This window comes from Perognathus longimembris, chromosome 7 (assembly GCF_023159225.1).
Source record: "Perognathus longimembris pacificus isolate PPM17 chromosome 7, ASM2315922v1, whole genome shotgun sequence".
Lineage (NCBI taxonomy): Eukaryota > Metazoa > Chordata > Mammalia > Rodentia > Heteromyidae > Perognathus > Perognathus longimembris.
The window spans coordinates 71,815,839-71,836,393 of NC_063167.1; the positions used below are offsets into that span (position 1 = coordinate 71,815,839).

The 20,555-nt window shown below is 45.9% G+C and overlaps 1 protein-coding gene across 1 annotated transcript in view; it reads right to left on the reverse strand.

The window, feature by feature from the left end:
• Positions 1 to 2,254: 2,254 nt before the first annotated feature.
• The window catches only part of Tbx15 (T-box transcription factor 15), an 87,358-nt gene continuing 69,057 nt past the window's right edge, over positions 2,255 to 20,555 (reverse strand). The window contains exons 7-8 of the mRNA XM_048351867.1: positions 11,326 to 11,423; positions 2,255 to 4,046 (exon numbers count right to left, since the gene is read on the reverse strand). Coding sequence (XP_048207824.1) covers positions 3,259 to 4,046; positions 11,326 to 11,423 — 886 coding nt within the window. The 3' untranslated portion in view covers positions 2,255 to 3,258. The remainder of the gene's footprint in view (positions 4,047 to 11,325; positions 11,424 to 20,555) is intronic.

The window sequence follows — 20,555 nt, forward strand, 5'->3', positions numbered from 1 at the left end:
GCGTAGGAGGCCTCTGAAATGGGAAATGTCATTAGGCCGGCCCATAAAAGATGAGTGCTATGAGCAGTAAAATGAGCTAAGAAGGAAAGCATGATGAATGTTTTCTTGGCTTTACATAGTGAGGTCCTGGTTCACCCTCCCACATGGCTGCAGGGAGCAAGGGGCCCTCTGCAGAGCGAGCCTGAGTCAGGGAGCGTGGCTGCTGAACTATTCCGCGGCCTGGACTAAGGGAGTGGATGGAGGTATTGGGGGAAGGGGGGTATAGGATGAGCTCTCCACTAAAACACAAGAGAGAACATTGCGTTTGCCAAGTAACAGAGCAAGAACTACTCTGATAGGAAAGTGGGGTTCGGAGGGAAGGCACCGGGAGGAGAAGAAAGAATGGGGTAAGATTTGAATTAGGCAGGAAACATCTTCCTGGTGCTGGTAGCTCACGCCTGTCATCCTAGCTACTCAGAGGCTGAGACTTGAGACTCATGATTCAAGCCAGCCTGGGCAGCAAAGCCTTTTAGACTCATCTCCATTTAAGGAGCAAAGAAAGCTGGAAATAGAGGTGTGGTTCAAATGGTAGAGCACCAGCCTTGAGTGAAAAGGCAGGAGAATACTCAGGCCCTGAGTTCAAGCCCCAGAACTGGCACAACAAAAAAATGGTGGGGGGGACAGTAAACATATCCTTCAATGGATCCTCTGCCAGAATACATCAATCCACAGAGTATGTGTCTTTGTGTTTTCACTGTCTGGCCCAGCACCCTAACGCTGGAACACCCCCTGCTTTTCTCCTCAGTAGTGTTAATTCCTAAAATCCTTCAAGGGACAATTCAAGTTCAATCTTCTCTGGGAAGCCATCTCGCTCTTCATTTTAGTTCCTGTAATCTTATTTTGGAGGGAAAAAAGTTACTTGCATGCTCAGTGATTCTGTGTGTATTTCTAACGAACACAATTCACTTGATCTCCCTGGAACTAGGTTGGCAATCATGTTTACTTTGTGGTAGCAGCTCTGTAGAGACCAGTTACAAGGTGTGTACGAAGGCGCTGCACTCACTGCATGCAGTGGTTAGTTTTCTCTGCATGAATAAACACACTGAAAACAATTGCAAGGATTTTATTTAGCGGCTTTCTGTGCTTGGCACTCAAAGACAATTCCATGCATAAGGGCAAATTTTTATACACCTTTTCTTCATACATATTTTACATAACCCTTTTATTGCCCCCTTTTTAATATTTATAATATTGGATACCCACTAGGTATATAAATACATTTATCTACAACACCTCAAAACCAAAAATCTTAATAATATCTGTATTATTTTACTTGTATTACTGTATTTGCATTTCCACACCATTTAAATTTTCTATCTTGCACCAAGCTTCAACTTGTTTTCTTAGCATTAAAGAATTTGAAGGGAAAAGGAAAAAACAATGGGAAAAAAAATAAACCCCAAACCAAAATGCAATGAACTATCCGATAAAAAATGGAGATTTAGCTGGGGGCCCACGGCTCACACCTGTCATCCTAGCTCCTCAGAAGGCTGAGATCTGAGGATCGCAGCCCAGACAAGGGAGTCCATGAGACTATGATCTCCAATTAACCAGCACAAAGTGCTGGAAGTGGAGCTGTGGCTCAAGTGGTAGAATGCCTGCCATAAGCAAAAAAAAAAAAAAAAAAGCTAAGGGAGAGACTCAGGCCCTGAGTTCAAGTCCCAGTACTGGCACAAATATGCAGATCTCTAGACAGGTGGAAATGTAGAGAAGACCCAGCTTCAGTTCCTGGAACCGGACAGGATATCTTGTGTCACAGAGGCCAATGGAGAAACAGCAGGAGGTCAGAGATCTGGACCCAGCATTGTAGGCCAGGCCTCTGCTTGCAACCTCTGCTCTTAGCATCACCCGAAAGACTATAAAACAGAGCCTTCTTCACACTTCTGTTTTCCTCTCCCTGCCAGGCTGCATGCTCTGGGATGGGCACTTGAGTGTCATGTACCCTCTCCTGGGTCATGAGAGTCAGAGTATCCTTTGTTCAAAGAATCAAGAACCAGATACATCCCTTGCTAGATACCAGTGGTTCATGACTGTAATCTTAGCTACTCAGGAGGCTGAGATCTGAGGATCACAATTTGAAGCCAGCCTGGGCAGGAAAGTCTATGAGATTCTTATTTTCAATGAACCACCAAAAAAAAAAAAATCTATAAGTGAAGGTATGGCTCAAGTGACAGAGCACCACCCTGGAGTGAAAAAGCAAAAGGACAGTGCCCAGTCCCTGAATTCAAGCCCCAGTACCAGCACAAAAAAAGAAAAAAATGATGCACCCCTTGTTCCAGCCCCTCACTGATGCCCCCACTACAGACACAGTCCCAGAAAAGCTGCTCCTCCATTGCCCCAGCATTTTTCCTATAACCTCGACAGGGGAAACCCTAACAACTTTCCTCAGTGAGTTCAAACTCCCTTCACCATGCACACCTTCTCTCTCAGTCTCGACCTTGGCACTCTTTCCCACTCGCTCGTCTCTCTCGCTCGCTCTGTCTGTGTCTCCTTCAGCTCTTCTCTTCACAAGGCACTACTGGGCCCATCTATGAGTAGAGTCCACATTAACCAACAACAACAAAAAAATCAAATTTTCCAGGAAGCCAAGTCCCACTGGGTGGCAGCCATGTCCTGCCTCGCCCTTCCTTCAGGACGCAGGCTGAGCCGCCACAAAGGCTGGCAGCCCCCCACAGGCGTGCAGTCCATAGTGCGGTATGAAGACCAGTTTTTGGTGAAAGCACCCATTCTGAGCCTCGTGCCAGAGTTCGCCCAGTGCAGAGCCAGTGTGCGGGATGTTGGTGTGAGTGTGTGTGTCAATGTGTGTAGGCATGGAATTCTGTATAGGTAGGTATGCTGTGTGTGTGTATGTGTATGTGTGGTTTCATGGTGTCTACGTGCTAGCATCTTCTTTAACAATATTATAAAATGATTATTCAGTCTCTTCCAAGGACACTCTGACACAGACGAAGCTTTCAAAGCTCAGGTTTGGAAGGCAAGGGCGGCCACGGAGCTGCAGGTGATTCTCGCTCACATCCTTCAGTGGCTGCAAAGTGTCTCTGGTTGTTCATCTGTATGTGTTTTCCTCCTCCAGAAACAACAATAATAATAATATTATAATAATTAATAATAATATAGTTCCTGTTTCCCAAAGGCACTGGGCTCCCAAAAGGAGGGTCTGCGCGGGAGACCGTGGGGTCTCGACGCCGTGCTGTGCCTCGTCCTGGCGGCGCTGGTTCTCTACACCATGTGGACTGACATCTGGGAAGAGGAAGAGCCTGGGACGGCCCCGTACTGCCGGCCATCGCAGGGGTTGGCGGCCTGCTGGTTGTTAGGTGAGGGGCTGATCATGTGCATGCCGTGATCCATGCCCGAGGGCAGGTACTGCCTCTCCCCAAAGGCCCCGTTGGAAGGTGAGGAACAGATTAAAGTGCTTTGGGAGGCACTCAGTTTTTCTGGGCTGGCGGCTAGCCTGGGGGAAGTGGGGAAGTTGTATCCGTACAAGTTATAGGGGTTGTGGAGGGAGAAGGCGTTGTAGGAGCTCTGCTGCATGTGGCTGCCCCCAAACATGTGCGGGGACGAAGAGCTGGAGGCTGCATTACCTGCCTGCATGACGTACTGGAACTGGGAAGTAGGGAAGGACCCTAGCTGGCCACCATAGGCTTCCATCTTGCTGTTGCTGGGCAAGGAGGAAGGAGTTGGTATTCCTGAGATGAGAGATGGAGTCCTCTGAGCCATGAAGGTTTCAGAGGGCTGGGTGGCCGACGCAGTGCCACTCTGGAGCCGGTTGTAGCCACTGTCACTCAGGCCCGGGTAGCTCTGCAAGGCAGCCATGTTGCTCCGGGCACAGGGTGGATAATCGGAGAGGTTGAGGTTACACAGCTGGCTCTCCCGGCAGCCCACATTGAAAGTGTTGGGGGCCAGATGGAAAGTCGGAGGAGAGCATGATGGAGATAAGAGATGAGAAGAAGCTGAAGGGGATGGCGTCCCGGTGCTGGAGGTGGTGGGGGACGTGCCAGTGCTGCCCCCTGAAAAATCAAACAGAAGTAACAATGAGAATTTTAAGACAGGTCTGTCCAGGCACAGTGCAAGCTACACGGGAGACCATGCAGACCCCTCCAAGCTCCAAGATGCACTGACTTTGAGGGAATCATGGCTTTCTTTTAACTCTCTCTTTGACTACACATTATTTATTTATTCATATAATTTTATTTTACTATTGAGGTGTTGTTCTGAGGGTTACGATTCCAGAAGTCAGGTAATGAGTGCAATTCTTCCTGGACAACATTGCCAAAAAAAGAGTAGAAAGAAGATTGTCCCTCCACCCCACCCCCACCCCATCCCCCACCCCTGCAAAAGAAAAAGCACACTGAAGTCTGTCGTTTTCTGTAAAAGCTTTATTAAGTCTTACTTTTTAAAAAAAAACTTTTGAAATAGGCCGGGCACTGGTAGATCACACTGTAATCCTAGCTACTCAGAAAACCGAGATCCGAGGATTGAGGTTCCAAACCAGCCCAAGGAGAAAAGTACATGAGATTCTTATCTCCAATTAGCCACCAAAAAGCCAGAAAGTGGAGCTGCTGCTCAGGTGGCAGAGGACTAGCCTTGAGAGAAAAAGCTAAGAGACAGTATCCACAGCTCAAGGCTCTGAGTTCAAGCCCTAGTACCAGCACCAAAAAAAGAAAAAAAGAAAAAAAAAAGGAAGGAGGGAGGGAGAGAGGGGAAGGAAGGAAGGAAGGAAGGAAGGAAGGAAGGAAGGAAGGAAGGAAGGAAGGAAGGAAGGAAGGAAGGAAGGAAGGAAATGTCGCCCTGATGACTTTCCCTCCATGCCATCATGGTACTGTGTTACCATACAGGACAGCTGTGACCACCACCCCCCCTTCCCTGCAAGGCACCCACAGCTCTTGTCCGGGACTCTAAGAACCTAAACACCATACAGAGGTAAAGGACATTTTTGGTGAAAATGAGCAGGATTAAGCTGTTTATCAGTGAAGAAAATCTGAAGAAAACCAGCAAGATTCCAGAGATTTGGGATCCAAAGAAACTACCCACCATATCCTAGAAAAGAGAGCATTGTCCCAGGTGAGAGTCAAAGGGCAGGTGACCTCAAAGATAAACTCAGAAATTGGCTACTAGGGGAAGAAACACACAATATCAGCCTACATCTGCCAGCGCAGGCAGCAGAACTAACAAGAGGTAAAACTATGGGACGTGTACTAATTTTCTTTTGGAGTTAAGCTTTTTAAAAGCCAAGCTAACATTATCTCTTCCTTGGTCAAAATGATTTGTCCAAGCCAGGTGCTGGTGGCTCACACCTGCAATCCTAGCTACTCAGGAGGCTGAGATCTGAGGATAGCCAGCCTGGGTAGGAAAGTCCATGAGACCCTTAGCTCTAATTAACCATCAGAAAACCAGAGTGGCACTGTGGCTCAAGTGGCATAGCACTAGGCATGAGTTGAAGAGCTCAGGGACAATGTCCAGGCCTGGATTTCAAGCCCCATGGCTGAAATAATAATAATAATAATAATAATTCTTCCAATGAACTTTCAAGGTATAATTGGATTTAGAGTCAACCCAAATCAGAGTTGCTGAGTTATTTCAGGAGATTCTCCTTCCTCTTTCTACAGTTTAAATTCCTAGGAAAAGAAATAAAGTGATTTTTTTTTTCTGCATGAGAAGGCCAGTATTGTGAATATTCCCAACAGCTAGCTATAGTCAGAAGAGTTTCAGTCTGATTCTAGCGTCAGGCAATGCAGGCGTCCTTCTAATGCTTAGCTGTAAAATGAAGGGCTAGAACTTCGCTTGCTCAACCGTAGCTATGTGTGAGGATTAAAGTCTGGTGTGGTGCTAATGTCTAGCTCCAACTTCCAAGGAATCCTATGAAGGAACTGTGGAGTGGGGAGGAGATTCTGCAAGGAATCTACTGCTGCTGAAGAACTCAGGGGCCCAGTTTGCCCTGCAGTGAGTCCAGAGCTTTTCTTCTCTTTGACATGTCTGACCCCCTTTCTCCCCACTCCACCAACGCCCATGAACTGCACTGCAGTCAATGCTCTGGCACAAATGGAGAAACGTGACTCTGGCTGTAAAGAGATTTGTATTTTATGAGATGTGTACCTAGCCCTCCTCTCTTTGAAAGCCTGTCCTGCTCCCCGGGCTCTGGTGTTTATGAGGCCACTGAGGAGAGGGGGCCCGCCGGACCATCCCATCCCACCATCTCGTAGTAGACACAGATCCATCCGGCACCAGCCCTCACCCTGTAGCAGGAAGTGCTGAATGGAACAGATGACTTTCTACAACACTAAATGGTTTTCTCAGATGGACCGCGATGGAACAAATGGTATTGGTTTAAGGCCTCGAACGGTTTCGCTACCAAAAAAAATAAAATGAAATAAATAAATAAAAATAAGAAAGGAACTATTAACAAGTTACAGGGATTTCTGCTAAGCAGATGAGAGGCACATGTTCAAAAGTTTATAGTCAGCTTGCTTTGGCTTTTAAATGACATTCGCTGGAAATGAGAAGTAGGTGGCCTGTTTGTGGAGCTTTGGGGGGTGAGGCCCTCCAGATGAACTAGTGTTTGAAGAAGGGGGCAAGCTTGTTCAAGGGAGGGTCACATGGCTTCCATCCACTTTGAAGAAATGTTCAGAAAGTACTCCATACAGAACTCCACAAAGAGAGGGAAGATGATGGTATTCATTTTGCAAAGAAGCAAACTGAGATACTGAAACGTTTCTATTCTCTTAGGATTGGATAGCTCGTAGACTCTTAAAAGCTTAAGGGACAGCCCCCACCTCTCACTACCCACCACCGCTCTCTGTGCATTCCAATACTTGGCTGAGCAGAGAACCTGCACATCAACAAAGCTAGCGCGGAGATGGAGGCCAGGCGACATGAACACAGCAGGAGTCAACCCTGCCCCCCCTTCTGGGATACTCTCCTCTTCCCTTCACCCCCTCTTTCTCTCCATATCTTCCAGGTCCCCAGTACTCTAAGAGTCTCATTGTAAATGTATTTAATGGACTTGTACTGTCCACCCAGATGAACCTGTTTGCAATTCCAGCTATCTCAATGGCTATGGGACCTGGGCAAGTCCCCCTCTTCCAGCTTCGTGTTCTATAATCATATAACTAATGTATAACTATAATCATATGACTAAGAAATCACTAACATCTATCTTCTAGGGAGGTTTTGAGAAATAACTGAGATCCTGTATATTGCATAGTGTTTATAACAGTATGTGCTGTGTGGGTATAAATTGTAGAATAAAGAAACAAAAATACCTGGGCACCAGTGGCTCATTCCAGTAACCCTGGCTACTCAGGAAGCTGAGATCTGAGGATGGGGGCTTGAGGTCAGCCCAGGTAGAAAAGTCTATGAAACTCTTATCTTCAATTAACCAGCAAAAAGCTGGAAGCAGTGGTGTGGCTCAAGTGGTAGGGTGCCACCTTGAGCAGAAATGCTAAACGAGAGTGTGAAGCCCTAAGTTCCACTCCAGCACCTTCAGAGAGAGAAAGGAGGGGAGGCTGTAATCTTGAGCCATCTGGGTTCCAAAGATGGTGTTCAAGTGCAGGCCTTTGCTCGTGGAGCTGAACATCCTGGGTTCCGCAGCCACGGAGGAGAGGAGCAAGCCCTGTTGTTATAGATAAAGGCACCTCCATTGCTTCCATGGAGTGGAATGCTGACTCTGTCAGCCCATCTGAGCCATATCCCCATAGGCTAGACCAGCTATAGATCCTGTCTGACTCACGTGGCCCTCCTCCCTGCCTCAGCCCGGGATGAGAACGCATCATCCTGTGGCTCCGTCTCGCAACACAGACCTGGCTGATCACACATAAGGAGCTTAGTGTCTTTCCCTCTGACCACCAAGGTCTTCACTTTTGAGATGATGAACACGTAATATGACAAGCAGCTGAATGTTCTCAACTGCTCCAAGGCTAGCTCCCTGCATTGGATTTCACTTAGGGGACCACGTGAGGAGGTGCACGTTAAAATTCATATCCAACATTAACTTGCTCCAATATTCAAGGCAAACAGCCAAAACCACCCAAAGGAATCTGTGTTTAGCAGTGATCCCATACGAGGACAATAATCTAGAATGTCCTGTGTACCGTGAAGACAAGTTAAATGTGACCGTGAAAATCCTGAATACCAAACCTGCTGACTTTCGCATCTTCAAGTCGATCACTTCCAGATTGTAATATGGAGGTTTTTACATAGTTTCCTTTTGGGTTTATTTTGTTGTTTTTCCTCCCTTTTCTCCCCACTCCTCTCAAAAAAAAAATTGAAAACCAACTCCCATCTGGGCTAGTAAATTTCGATGTCCTTACTTAATTCCACAAGTCAGATTCTTCTCTCCTCTAACTCAATGGCATCTGTCCCCAAGGAGTGCTGATTCACCATGTAACCCAAAGTTTTGAGACAGGTAAAAGGTAAAATATTAGCATTCACAAACTCACCCCAGGGAGTGAACCCAGGGCTGTGAAGTTGGATGGGCGTGGCACCACTCGTCTTGACTGAGGATAATTTCTTCTTTGAGATGACTGCCCTTCTCCTAACACAGTGCCGTGCGAATGGACTCCTGTGGCTCCCTAGGGCCTCCCTGTCCACCATGTTCAAGAGATACATAGACCCATCCAGGTACCAGAAGGACACAAGGTGGATGGAAATGGGTGAGAAGGAGTCTACCGTGCAAAAGGAACAGCACATGAAGAAAAGAGCATGGCATGCTTGGAAAATGAAAGTCAGCGCCAGGAACTGGAAGCTCACATCTGTAATTTTAGCTTCTCAGGAGACTGAGATCTGAAGACCGAGGTTCAAAGCCAAGAAAAGTCTATAAGAATCTTACCTCTAATTAGCCATCCCCCATTCTACCCCCCAAAAAAGCTAGAAATGGAGCTATGACTCAAGTACTAGCTTTGGGCCAAAAAGCTCAAGAACAGTGCCCAGACCCTGAGTTTGAGCCCTAATTCTGGCACAAAAGAAGGAGGGGGGAGGAAAGAGAGAAAGAGAGAGGAAGGTGGGATTTAAATCAATATAGCTGGAACAACACAGTGGAGTCAGCTAAAGCCAGTGTCAGCCAAGGATAATAACAGGAAACACTGAGTATTTAGTCCTAAGTGCTTGCGTAAGCACTTTATTGCCTTATTTAAGGCATTAGCTTGTCTCCTCCTTGTCACTATCTCCACGTGAGAGGGAAAGCCCCAAAGGCTTGGTCTCAGGGCCTCTGGTAAGGGACATGGCTTCCCAACAGCAGCTAGGGGGCAGGCGTCAGTGGGAGATAGAAAGGCAATCAGAGGAGATGAAGGGGTGAGTATGGTTGAAGAACTTTATATACACATGGGGCAACAGAACCATAACCTCTGATGGAATTGTTTTCAGAAGGGAGAAGGGAGATGAAAGAAAGTAACAGAGGGGCAGATTTGATCCGCACACACTGTATGGATGTATGGGAACAACAGTTTAAAAAAAATAAAAGATATGCTTTCCTAGGAGAAAGTAGACAGTGGTCCCTGGGGCTGGGGGGGGGGGGGCATATGAATAGGTACGTGTTTTGCTGGGCCTGGGTGGGCACTGTCTGGAAGGGAGATGTAAACACTATGGAGGACACCACAATTACCCAGGTGAGAGATGGTGATGGCTCAGAGTGGGGTGGCACGGGAAGTTATCAGTGTGGGCAGACTGGAGGACTCCTACTGATGGGGTTTGGAGTAGGGCAGGGAGAGAGATACCCAGCATGAGAGTGGATCTATCCCCAGAGAAGTTACTGGATCAGTGAGGAGCACTGCACACTTGGTTTTGGACACACTGAGCATAAGAAATATTGGGGAAAGAAATACAATGTGTGATGAGTTCTAAGTTGAGTATCACATAAAGCCTTATCTGAAATGCTGGGCGTCACAAGTGTTTCCTTGGAACTTGGGATTTTTGTTGCTGTTGTTTCAGATTTTTAGAATAGTTGCATATACGTAATGAGATACATTAGGGAAGAGAAGCCAAGATGCCACATGAAATTCCTGGTTGTTTCTGTACTGGGTGATTGATGCATATTGAGTGACTTCCTACACGAGACACAGCTTCACTGTCTGTGAGTTTCCACCGGAGATGTGACTTCGGCATTCAGAAGGTCTGGGGGGTTTGGGAGTGATTCTGGTTTGGGGTTCTGAGATGCTTGCCTCATGTGCTGCTGCTTTAAGGTTGGACTTGACAGATTCTTTCTACCCTGACAGGAGAGGCTCATTCTTAGGGTATAGGATGGGATGCAAAGGTGAAATCTTAAAAATCAATGTGACCTTCAGTTGTGAGTTGAATGACATTATTCCTCATCTCAGAGCCCCAAGACACCTGTGCACACGCCGTCTCTGAATCACTGTAATCACCTCACAGGATCCAAGGCTGGATTTTTGCTTCTCAGGACTTTGCTACTGCAACTTGCTAATAGCTGATCCTTTTCATTCTAACACAAATCAAACTGATAAAAATCCAGCTATCATAACCCGGATGCTTTAATTGCATGACAACCACTGGTAGCCTTTTGTGACTCATCCCCACTGTCCTGAGCTTAGGTTTTTCACATCTACAAAATGGGAATAAGAAAATGGATGTGGCTACCATGAGGGAAAAATAAATTGTCATTGTCTTTCCGAATATGGAGGCTACCATATGGAGGCTTCAGAACAACTGCTACCATTCCATCCCCGTCACTATCACAAACACACACCTAGGCTCTCAGGACAGGATCATGAATGCAGATAAAACGTTGACTCTATGCTGAACTGAAACCCCTTTGGACAAGGATTTAAAGAAAATACATAGAAGATTACAGATTATTTTTAAATATTACTTTTAAGGAGTACAAAGGGGTTTCAACTCAACATGTCAGGTTATGAGCACCGTATGGTGATCCGCGTCACCCATCTCCTCCATGGTTCTCCCCATCTCTCCCAACCCCGTCCATCCCCTCGGGTGACCTGGTTCCATGTGCACAGATGGATGGACATTATGACAGCATTCTCCTCCTTCCTCCTCCCCTTGACCTCACTTCTCTGACATCCCACATTCCAGCTTCCTGGTGTTCATCTTGTTAGCCTGTAAAGTTAGTTCTTCAGAGGAGTTTTGCCACTGGAAACTGCTGATTCCAGAACCAGTGTGGCCAAGAGCTGATGCCTTGGGTCCTTATGGAGCACAAGTCCACTCTGCTCCGGGAGCCCTGGTCTAGCTTGTGTCTTGGCCAGGGGCCCATGGGACACTCAGTTCACTGGTTGCCCTCCCAGCCCCGTTGCTGAGCAGAGGCTGTGCCCAGGGCTTTACCTTGCTGCTTCTGCATGGTGGTGAAATCCTCAAAGGTGAGAGTGCGCACCGGAGGCCTCCAGAATGCATATGTCTCCATGATGGCTTCAAGTCCAGTTCTGGAGAAGAGGGGAAAGCCAGAAAATAGAGTTGCAAATAATCCAAGAAATGCATTGACTTTTAAAGATCCAAAAGTGGCTGAGGATTGGCATCTCACACCTGTAATCCCAGCTACTCAGGAGGCTCAGATCTGAGGATCTCAGTTCAAAGCCTGCCTGAACAGAAAAAAAAAAAGAGAGAGAGAGACTTTTTATCTTAGATTAACTAGAAAAAAAGGCATAAGTGGATCTGTGGCTCAAATTGTAGAATTCCAGCCTTGAGCAGAAAAGGCATAATAAAAACATAAAACCTTGATTTCAAGCCCAGGAACTGGCATGTATGTGTGCACGCACGCACACGTGCGCATGCACACACACACAAATGTCCAAAGGTGGTTAATCTAGCAAGTGGTACATTATAAGCACAAGAGATATTACCACCCCAATAAATTAGTTTAGAAAAGTACAAGGGACCAATGACACTGCTTACAGAAAGAACAAAGTCACCTTAGTCGACAGAGATGAATACACCAAAAAGGAGAATAAGCAAGCAGATACACTCCAGTTTCTACCACAGCAAGAAACAATAAACTGGAAGCAAAGAAAGGACTTGGTCCCAGAAGTTATACTGCCCCCAAATAAAACCTTTCTTCACTATGTATCAGGTTATTTGTGTGTGAGTTAGAAATCAGGCAGATTTCGGAGGAGGACAACCTGCCAGGCTTTAGGAAATGTCTAGCATCTTACAAATACATTCCTTGTTTATCTCAAGGGGTTCTTCATTGGTGTTGAATATTCCATACATTGGATGGCTGTGTGAATTGTCTGCTTTCTCCTTCCATCAATCATATCTATATCATCTTTGTCTCTATGTCGTAATTCTGACAGCCTTGTCTTGGCTAATAGCTTGTCTTTGCTGGCATTCCATATCTCAAAACATGGTATTGGTTGGGACTTAAAGTTTTAACAGCTTCTTCCAATTCTTGACTTAAAATAACCTGTTATGCTCTGAACTGGGTAGATGGAGGGGGGTTGTGGATGGCAGGGAAGGTGGGAGGAGATTAAGGAAGAGCAGATTGCCTACATCCTGGCAAAGCCACTGGAAGGGACATGATGGCCCTCCTTGGAACAGTCTGGCATTCTCAGTTCTGATGAAACCATGCCTCTTCTTGTCTAAGGCAATACATTTTCAGGGTCACGTGCTTAGGATAACATGAGAAGCTAGATTAGGTGAGAACGAATGGCCTTTCCTTTTTCACTGGCTACAGGGTTCTGTGAGATTGTTCTTCAATGAGCTACTAATACATCGATTCACTCTTCATTTTGCAACATTTTTTCCTCTGTGGAAAGGCCTTACTTGTACAGTTAACTTTCTACAGTCTCCTCTGGAATCCTGGAGGCTTTAAATATACCAATGCTGGCAAACCAAACCCTGTATTTTAAGAAGAGGTTCACAGGAGAGAGTGTTGCATGGTGTTTATTAGCTGTTAATCTGTGAGAATAGGAATAGAAGCTATCTCCCTGCAACCACCCTACATTAATGCTGAATACAGTACATGAAACTATGTGTGGAGAGAAAGAGCCCAGGCAATTAGGGAGTTCAGAATAATAAGGGGATGGGCAGATGAGGCCGTGCCGAGCCTGGATGGATAGAAGAAATAGAAAGGTCCACTTTAGCTCTTACTGCTCTGTTCTGGAATGTTGGCAGCCCACCAGAACGTCTCAGGATCCCCTGGAGGGAACTCTGTTCCACCTTCTATTCTGCTCTTCCCATGAGCAGGGACCCCAATGAGGACACAGCACTGCCTAGGGATAAAGAGCAATGCCTTCCCATCTCAAAACAGAGGGCGGGAAGGCTGTGCAATCATACACACTAGTGAACTGTCAACATTATATTTAATGAGCAGGTAGGAAATGAACTTTGTACTCTGTAGCAAATGTGGAAATGATTTCATGTGAACCACCTTAACTGTACCCTGGAAGGTAGTGACCATACATGATGTGGCTCGTCTAAAACCCAACTACAAAGCACATTTAACATTTGGGAGCAATCTTGAGTGTTGTCTACTTTAGCTCTTCCGACATCGAATCGTCTTCTCTTTTCTTCCCTTTGGTAGTACTGGGGTTTGAACGCTGGGCGTTGCACTTGCCAAGCAGATTCTCTATCACTTGAATGACTGCCAGCCCTCCCCCCTCACACACGTTTTATTTTTTCACTTTTGAGACATGGTCTCACTTTACCTCCAGGTAAGCCTAAACTGCAATCCTCCTAAGCGTGCTTTCCTACATCGTCCGGATGACAGGCATGCATCACCACACCCATCTCCTGGTAGAGGTGGAATTTCACAACGTTTTCATCTGGGCCAGCCTGGAACTACCATCCCTCCAACCTCTGCTTCTCAAGTAGCTGGGATTACAGGCTTGAGTCACCACACTCAGCCTGACGCCATCTTTGATGTTGGTCTAGTCTCTGTGGGTGTATTTCCTTGGCAAAGTATTCCATTTGTTTAGGAGTTCTATTACGTTCTGCTTTAATCTCTGTTTTAACTTTACCCTCTCCTTCCATTGCCAGCAGATACATGTCCTGTGGGACATGTCTGACACATCGTGGGGAGGCCTTCTTAACTTATGTCTGGTGTCAGGGGTGCACGGGTGTAATCCTGGCTACTCAGGAAAATGAAATCTGAAGATTGCAGTTTGAAGCCAGACCAGGAAGAAAAGCCCAAGAGGCTCTCATCTCCACTTAACCAACAGAAAGCCAGAAGTGGAGAAGTGGCACAAGCCTTGAGTGAAAAATAACAAGTGAAAAGAAAATGAGCAAGAACACAAAGTCCTGAGTTCAAGTCTTAGTACTGGCACAAAATAATAAATAATATTATAGCACCCAGCATAGCATCTATGGGCACATCCAGAATCACTCCAACTTCACAGGGGCTCTTTTAGTGGTAGAGTTAGGGTCAGAAGGGTTCTCACTTCCCCCAAATAATGGCTAAAACCACAATGTTACTAACCACCCTCCTATAACTGATCTTTATGTGTCCTAAACATGCTTTTCCCAGCCCATTCTCTTCCTTGTCTTTTCTAATTCAATAATCTTTCTCTAACTCTATCTAGAGAATCTATGAAGGAGGTGGGGGGAGAGGGGAGGGAGCGGCCAGATTGTCCTTCTAGAAGGGATGTTCAATACCCTAGAAACCTGGGTACTGACTCTAGTCTCATCTCAGAGTGGCTGTTTCTTGGCTTGGGAATCTCCGACAGACACCCAGGAGACTCTTGCACAGTGAGAACGAGACTACTTCCTTCCCTCTGCCCTGGGGACTGGCTGGCAGGGGTCTCGGTGGCATGGCAGATAACACAACAATCAACCTGGCTCAGACCAAGGAAGGAATGCTCTAAGGCCTGAAAATGGGTCAGGGAGACTGGATCTCAGGTGTGGGGTGGCAGAAAGGGATAGGGACTGTGACGATCTACTGCATGCAAGGTGCCCAGAGGCTGTCACTCTTCACTGGTATGTGTCTCTGATCTTTTCTTTCCCATCCTATTCCAGTATTTGGAGGGGAAAAAAAATCTCAAATCAGAGCATACTATTATTTCAGACCTAATTACAATGGAGCTCAGCAACCTTGGGACTGTCCTTTCTCCATTTAGGTAGAGGATTTTTTGTTTTTTGTTTTTTTGTATTTGTATTTGGTTTGTGCAGATCCTAGGGCTTGAACTCAGGCACTGGGTGTTGTTCCTGAGATTTCTTTGCTTAAGGCTAGTGCTCTACCACTTGAGCCACAGCTCCACTTCTGACATTTCCTGGTGCTTAGGTGGAGCTAAGAGGCTCACAAACTTTCCTGCCTGGGCTGGCCTTTGAACCATAATCCTCAGGTCTCAGCCTTTTGAGTAGCTAGGATGACAGATGGGAACCACCAGGACCACGCTAGGTGCAGTTTAACCTTCCTCATTTCTTTCCCTTTCAGTGGGTTGGGAATTTGTTTTCCTTCCCACGTTATTCAAGATAGTCTAAAAAATAATTCCCATCAGAAGTCTGCAAATTGCCTAAAAGCCAAGCCATCATTCAATACATGTATCTCCATAGTGAAATAGCTCTCATGATATGCCCCTTCTAATGACTCAGAAGAGGAAGTATTCAACGAAAAGATGTTTGAGGTGATGACAATGCATTGTACTGGTAAACTCATATGTTGAGTTGAAGCTCCTTTGAACATCTAATTAAAGACATATATAATGTATATAATATATATAACATATAATATATATATACATTAGAAACTAAGAGAAAGGATGGCCCATCTCCTGGTGATACTCAGTTTGGGATTCTGTGCACTGAAATAGAGTAAAGCAACTTTGGTGTTAGCATCTGTAGTCACAGGAGGTTAGTGTTGCTATGAGCAGCATGCTCCAATACTGGATTCTCTGGGTTCACATCACAGTCTTGCCTCCTGTTGGTGTGACCTTAGCCAAGTTTTGTAACTTCTCTATGCCTTGCCCTCCCGAGCTCAAAATGGAAATAGTGATCATGTGTAATTCTAATTGTTTGGGGATGAATTGTTTGGGGACAGATTGATTGGGGATGAAAAAGTATCTATTAAAACAAGAAAGAACTAAAAATGAGTGGTTGATGACCATTGGTCCAACTCAAGCAGAAGAAATCCAATCATCCTGCTCGAGTTGTGGTATTCTTCCTTTGCTGGAACTGGAAGCTTTGTGAGCCCTCTGGGTCTGTATTAAATGTTGAGGGAATGCTAGGTTACCTAATCACATTGCTCATTTTTTCCTCAAAGAACCAAAACTGTGTCCGTCAGGCCCCTGCAGGCCTCATTATCTTGTAGATATTTCAAACTCAATGTGTTAGCCATTAAAAGGACGTCCCTCTGTTCAATGACACCATCCCTGGTCAGGAGCCACAGATAATAAAACCATTGCCAGCTTTCTCTGGCAAAGCCCCATGGCCAAGAGGACAATGGTGGAAAAGGTCCATGACAACAGAGAGAGAAAGAGAGAAGAACAGATAATAAGGCAGAGAAAAATGTAAGGTTCACACTACAAGACCACAAGCCAGTGGAGAGAACAAAAGCTATAACCTGGATGAAGAGCAAGTGTTCCACTGTGCTGCCACATTCCAGGAGAAGGCCAGCTCCCTGCAGAGTCACTGACCACTTCTCTACATCACTCCCCATGCCAGGGACAACAATAGAGCATGCAAAACCCACAGGTTACTAGCAAGATTGCCAGGAAAAAGCTGGGTGAAACTGCTGGGAAAACACAGTCGATGGCTGTCTAGAGAGCAAATGAAAAACCTGGCAATCGACCATGAGGGAGACACTTGGGTTGCTGCACTGGGTGAACAAAGATGAGTAGCCAGCTGACAGGCTCCCAGCTTGCTAAGTGAGACAGAGGAACGTGACACTGTTCTCTGGGTGCATTTGCAAACTCTGAAAGCCAGTACACCTTTCCAGGAGTGAAGTAGGAACTATGTTGGGGTCCCAGCAACCACAGAGGGAACACTGGGTGCTGTGGATTGGAGGCACTGCATGAAAGAATTGTTGTCCCACATGTACACTTAGGACTCAAATGGCTATATGAAAATCTGAAGTTGAATCGGACGAAATAACTGATATTTTGTCTTTTTTATTTTTAGTGGGTTTTTTTCCCACATTATTGGGAGTCCACTTGGGGCCTCGTGCTTGCTAGGCAAGCACTCCATCACTGGAGCCTTACCTCCAGGCTCTTCTGGATGGTTGTTTTAGAGACTGTGACTTTTGATGCCTTTAGAGACCGTGGACTAGGTGTGAGGCTGAGTGAACTGGCGAGAACTCCCTTGGGGTTCAGTGACTCCCCACTCTGCTGGCCTGCTAACAGGCCTGAAAGGGCTTTCCCTCCAGATGCAGCATTAGATTGTTCACAGGTTCAGGTTCAAGTGAGAGGAAGGAGAAAAAGCCAAGGCTCAAAGCCAGGAGCACGTCTCCCAGTAGACCTGGAACCAGCGTCCTCGGCCGCAGTTCCTCAAGCTCTCTGTTCTGCTCACCCCCCCACCCCCCCACACTCAGAGCTTTGCATGTGTGGACCCCCGTGGCACCCCAGGAAAGTGCAGGGGGTGGCTGAGGCCTCACCCTGTGCTTCCCACTCTTCCCTCTCCCCAGCCTCTTGGGGAGACAGCAATCGACAAACCTGAATGTGTTTTGGTTTGAGGTTTGGCAAACTCTCTAACTCCAAAGTATTCCACAAATGTTTTGTGTTCTGCAAAACCAAAAAACATTGGCCAGGCACTTCCCACCCACCCCCTCCCTTCCCTGATGTTTAAGCCCATGTGTTTTTTTAAAGGAAATGTAATCCGTATGTTTTGGGGCACATTTATATACAGCTCATCGAGCCCTGTTCTTCTGCATGAGCCACTTATGTCTAAAATGCACAGGACAGATATCAGTGTTGTCGGAGCTGTGTTAGCACGAGAGAGGCAGCGGATGACTGGTTCCTTGGAAGGTGCTAAACCAGGTCCCCGTGCTGGCATGGACCTGCCAATTCCCAGACGACTTGCAAATTTTCTGTGTCCTTTCCCATCCGTGTTTCCTGTCGGTAAAATGACTTTAAGAATCCTGGCCCACATCAGATGCCACAGGCAGGCAGTGTGAGGTAAACTGCTGGGCAGCTACATTCTAGGGTCATTTTGAACTTTGTAAAGAGCAAAATGCAAAGCCCCTGCACCTTGTCCTAACAAATTTATATTCATGTGTCTGTGCCGGTAGGGCTTGAACTCAGGGCTTAGCCTTTCACTCAAAGCTGGTGCTCTACCACTTGAGCCACATTTCCACTTCTGGCTCCTTGCTGGTTGGTTGTGATTATAGTCCTGCAGATTCATCTTCCCGTGGCTGGCTTCAAGCCTTCATCCTTACATCTCCGCTTCCTGAGTAGCTAAGAGTTCAGGCATGAGTCACCAGCACCCAACTTAGAACTTATTCTTTCATGGTGACTCTATTTTGGTACCAATTATCCAGCCTCCTTCTGTTTCCTCTCCATTCTTTCACCCCAAAGCTCTAGTGGCCATGCTTGTGCAAATGTCTATGTCTATGTCTATAAATGCAACTTCTTTGGCTTCCCTATACAAGGGAAGATATATGGCAGTTTCTTTTCTGTGCATGGCTTATTTCACGAAACATAGTGTCCTCCAGTGCTACCCACATCACTGGAAGTGATGAGCTTTCATTCGTTCATGTAGCCTTCAGAGCTGGGTGAGATACAATGAATTCCCACGCAGAATACACATAGTTGAAATGAGAGGGTGAACCCTTGCAGACATGCACAGCCCACTGACAAGACAAGACACATTCTTGTCTGCTCAGCTCATCAACTGCCAGGACCAAAATGAGACACAGAGCTTCCTTCAGGCCCAAGAGAAGGCAGGAAGGCCTCAGCACCCCAGCTAAGACGTCACAACATACTAGCAAGTGGAAAATCCTCCCATATGTGCGGGTCTTATTTGCAGAGTGAAAATGGGGCTCCAATTCCCTGAGCATGGTACGGTGCTGGTCAGTACAAGCTGTGCTGGCAGAACTCGTGCACCCCATCTTATGCAGCTCACACAGTCATGGGCAACGATGGGAGCTACACAGCCTCCTTGATGTGCAAACACACCTAGCACACGTCCATCTCTGCATTTGCGGTTTCCTCTGCCTAGGTCCAGGTACCCTGCTGGCATCTCCTGTACATCTTGCCAAGCTTCAGATCCTCAGGGCCATACGCACTCTACCTATCGTAGATTGTGAATACTTGAGACCAGCCTCACTGACATAGTGCGTTCAAGGACAGCCTGAACTATCTAGTGAGACCCTGTCTCAAAAAAAAAAGTTCATAAACAAATCCTTTCATAAATCATTTCTTCAAAGGAAGTTATCATTGAAAGTGATTTTTTACATAAATCTGTGTTTAATACAGTAATACATCACTGAATGACAGGGACATGTTCTGAGGAATGAGGCAATAAGCAATCTAATTGTTGGGTAAACACTTTAGAGTATCCTTACACAAACTCAGCACACAGCCTTACAAGCACCCAATGCTCCATGGTGGCTACTGTCTCACACAGTTTGTCCTTGACAGAAACACGGCTCAGTGGTGTGAGACTGGGCAGTACTCTACACAGTTCATCACAGAGTTCTCAATAGAGTAGGAGCTGGGTTCGTCCAAACACACTGCTTCAGAGAGAACGGCAGAGCTAACTCCTGACAACCAACCTGCCATCCAGATGTAAGGAAATGCCTGCAAGCTATGAAAGACGTCTGACATCTGATGCAAGTGAGTCATGGCTGCCAAAGCTAGGCGCTCTGTGAGACTGGAGTGTCACACCAATGATTCGGTCTTGTCTACATAAGACAGGATTCCTTCAGTGAAGAACCACGGAAGGATCCAGCTTACCCTCTAACTGTCCACAGAGACTAGATTGTAATTTTGCCTAGAAAAGGTGAGCTTGGAAGAATTTAGAGAAAGGAAAGAATTGCTAGCCAGAAAACCGGCACAGCCTCCCAGACCTGTTACAACAAATGCAAATGGCAACACAAACAGCCACAATTAGCAAGCATTTCACTGGACAGCAGTAGTCACACTGACGGTAGCAAGTTATCAAAAGAGTCGGTGTTCTAGAAACTGTCCTTACTAATGCAAGAAATACATAAACAATTAAAGATAATTAAAATTCAAAGAAAAATAAAATGAATACAGTTTTGGAAAAAAAATAGTCTGGGCTTTGGTGGCCTATACTTGTAATCTAGCTACTCAAGAGGCTGAGATCTGAGGATAGTGGTTCAAAACCAACATGGGGAGAAAAGTCCCTGGGACTCTTATCTCTAATTAACCAGCAAAGTAGTTCTCAAGGTGCTCAAGTAGTAGAGCACTTGCCTCGAGCAAAAAAAAGCTCAGGGACAGTATCCAGGCCCTGAGTTCAAGCTCTAGGATGAGTACAAAAGAATAATAATGATGATGATAATCATAACAAATATATTTCCAACTAATCCTAGGAATAATATGATGAAATATTTTTATGAAACTCAGATCATAAAAGTGTTCTGAAAGATATTTCTTCATAACTCCTTATTTCCTGATCATGCAAAATACATGATCTATGGCTGCAGGTCCTGTAGCCACTTACAAATG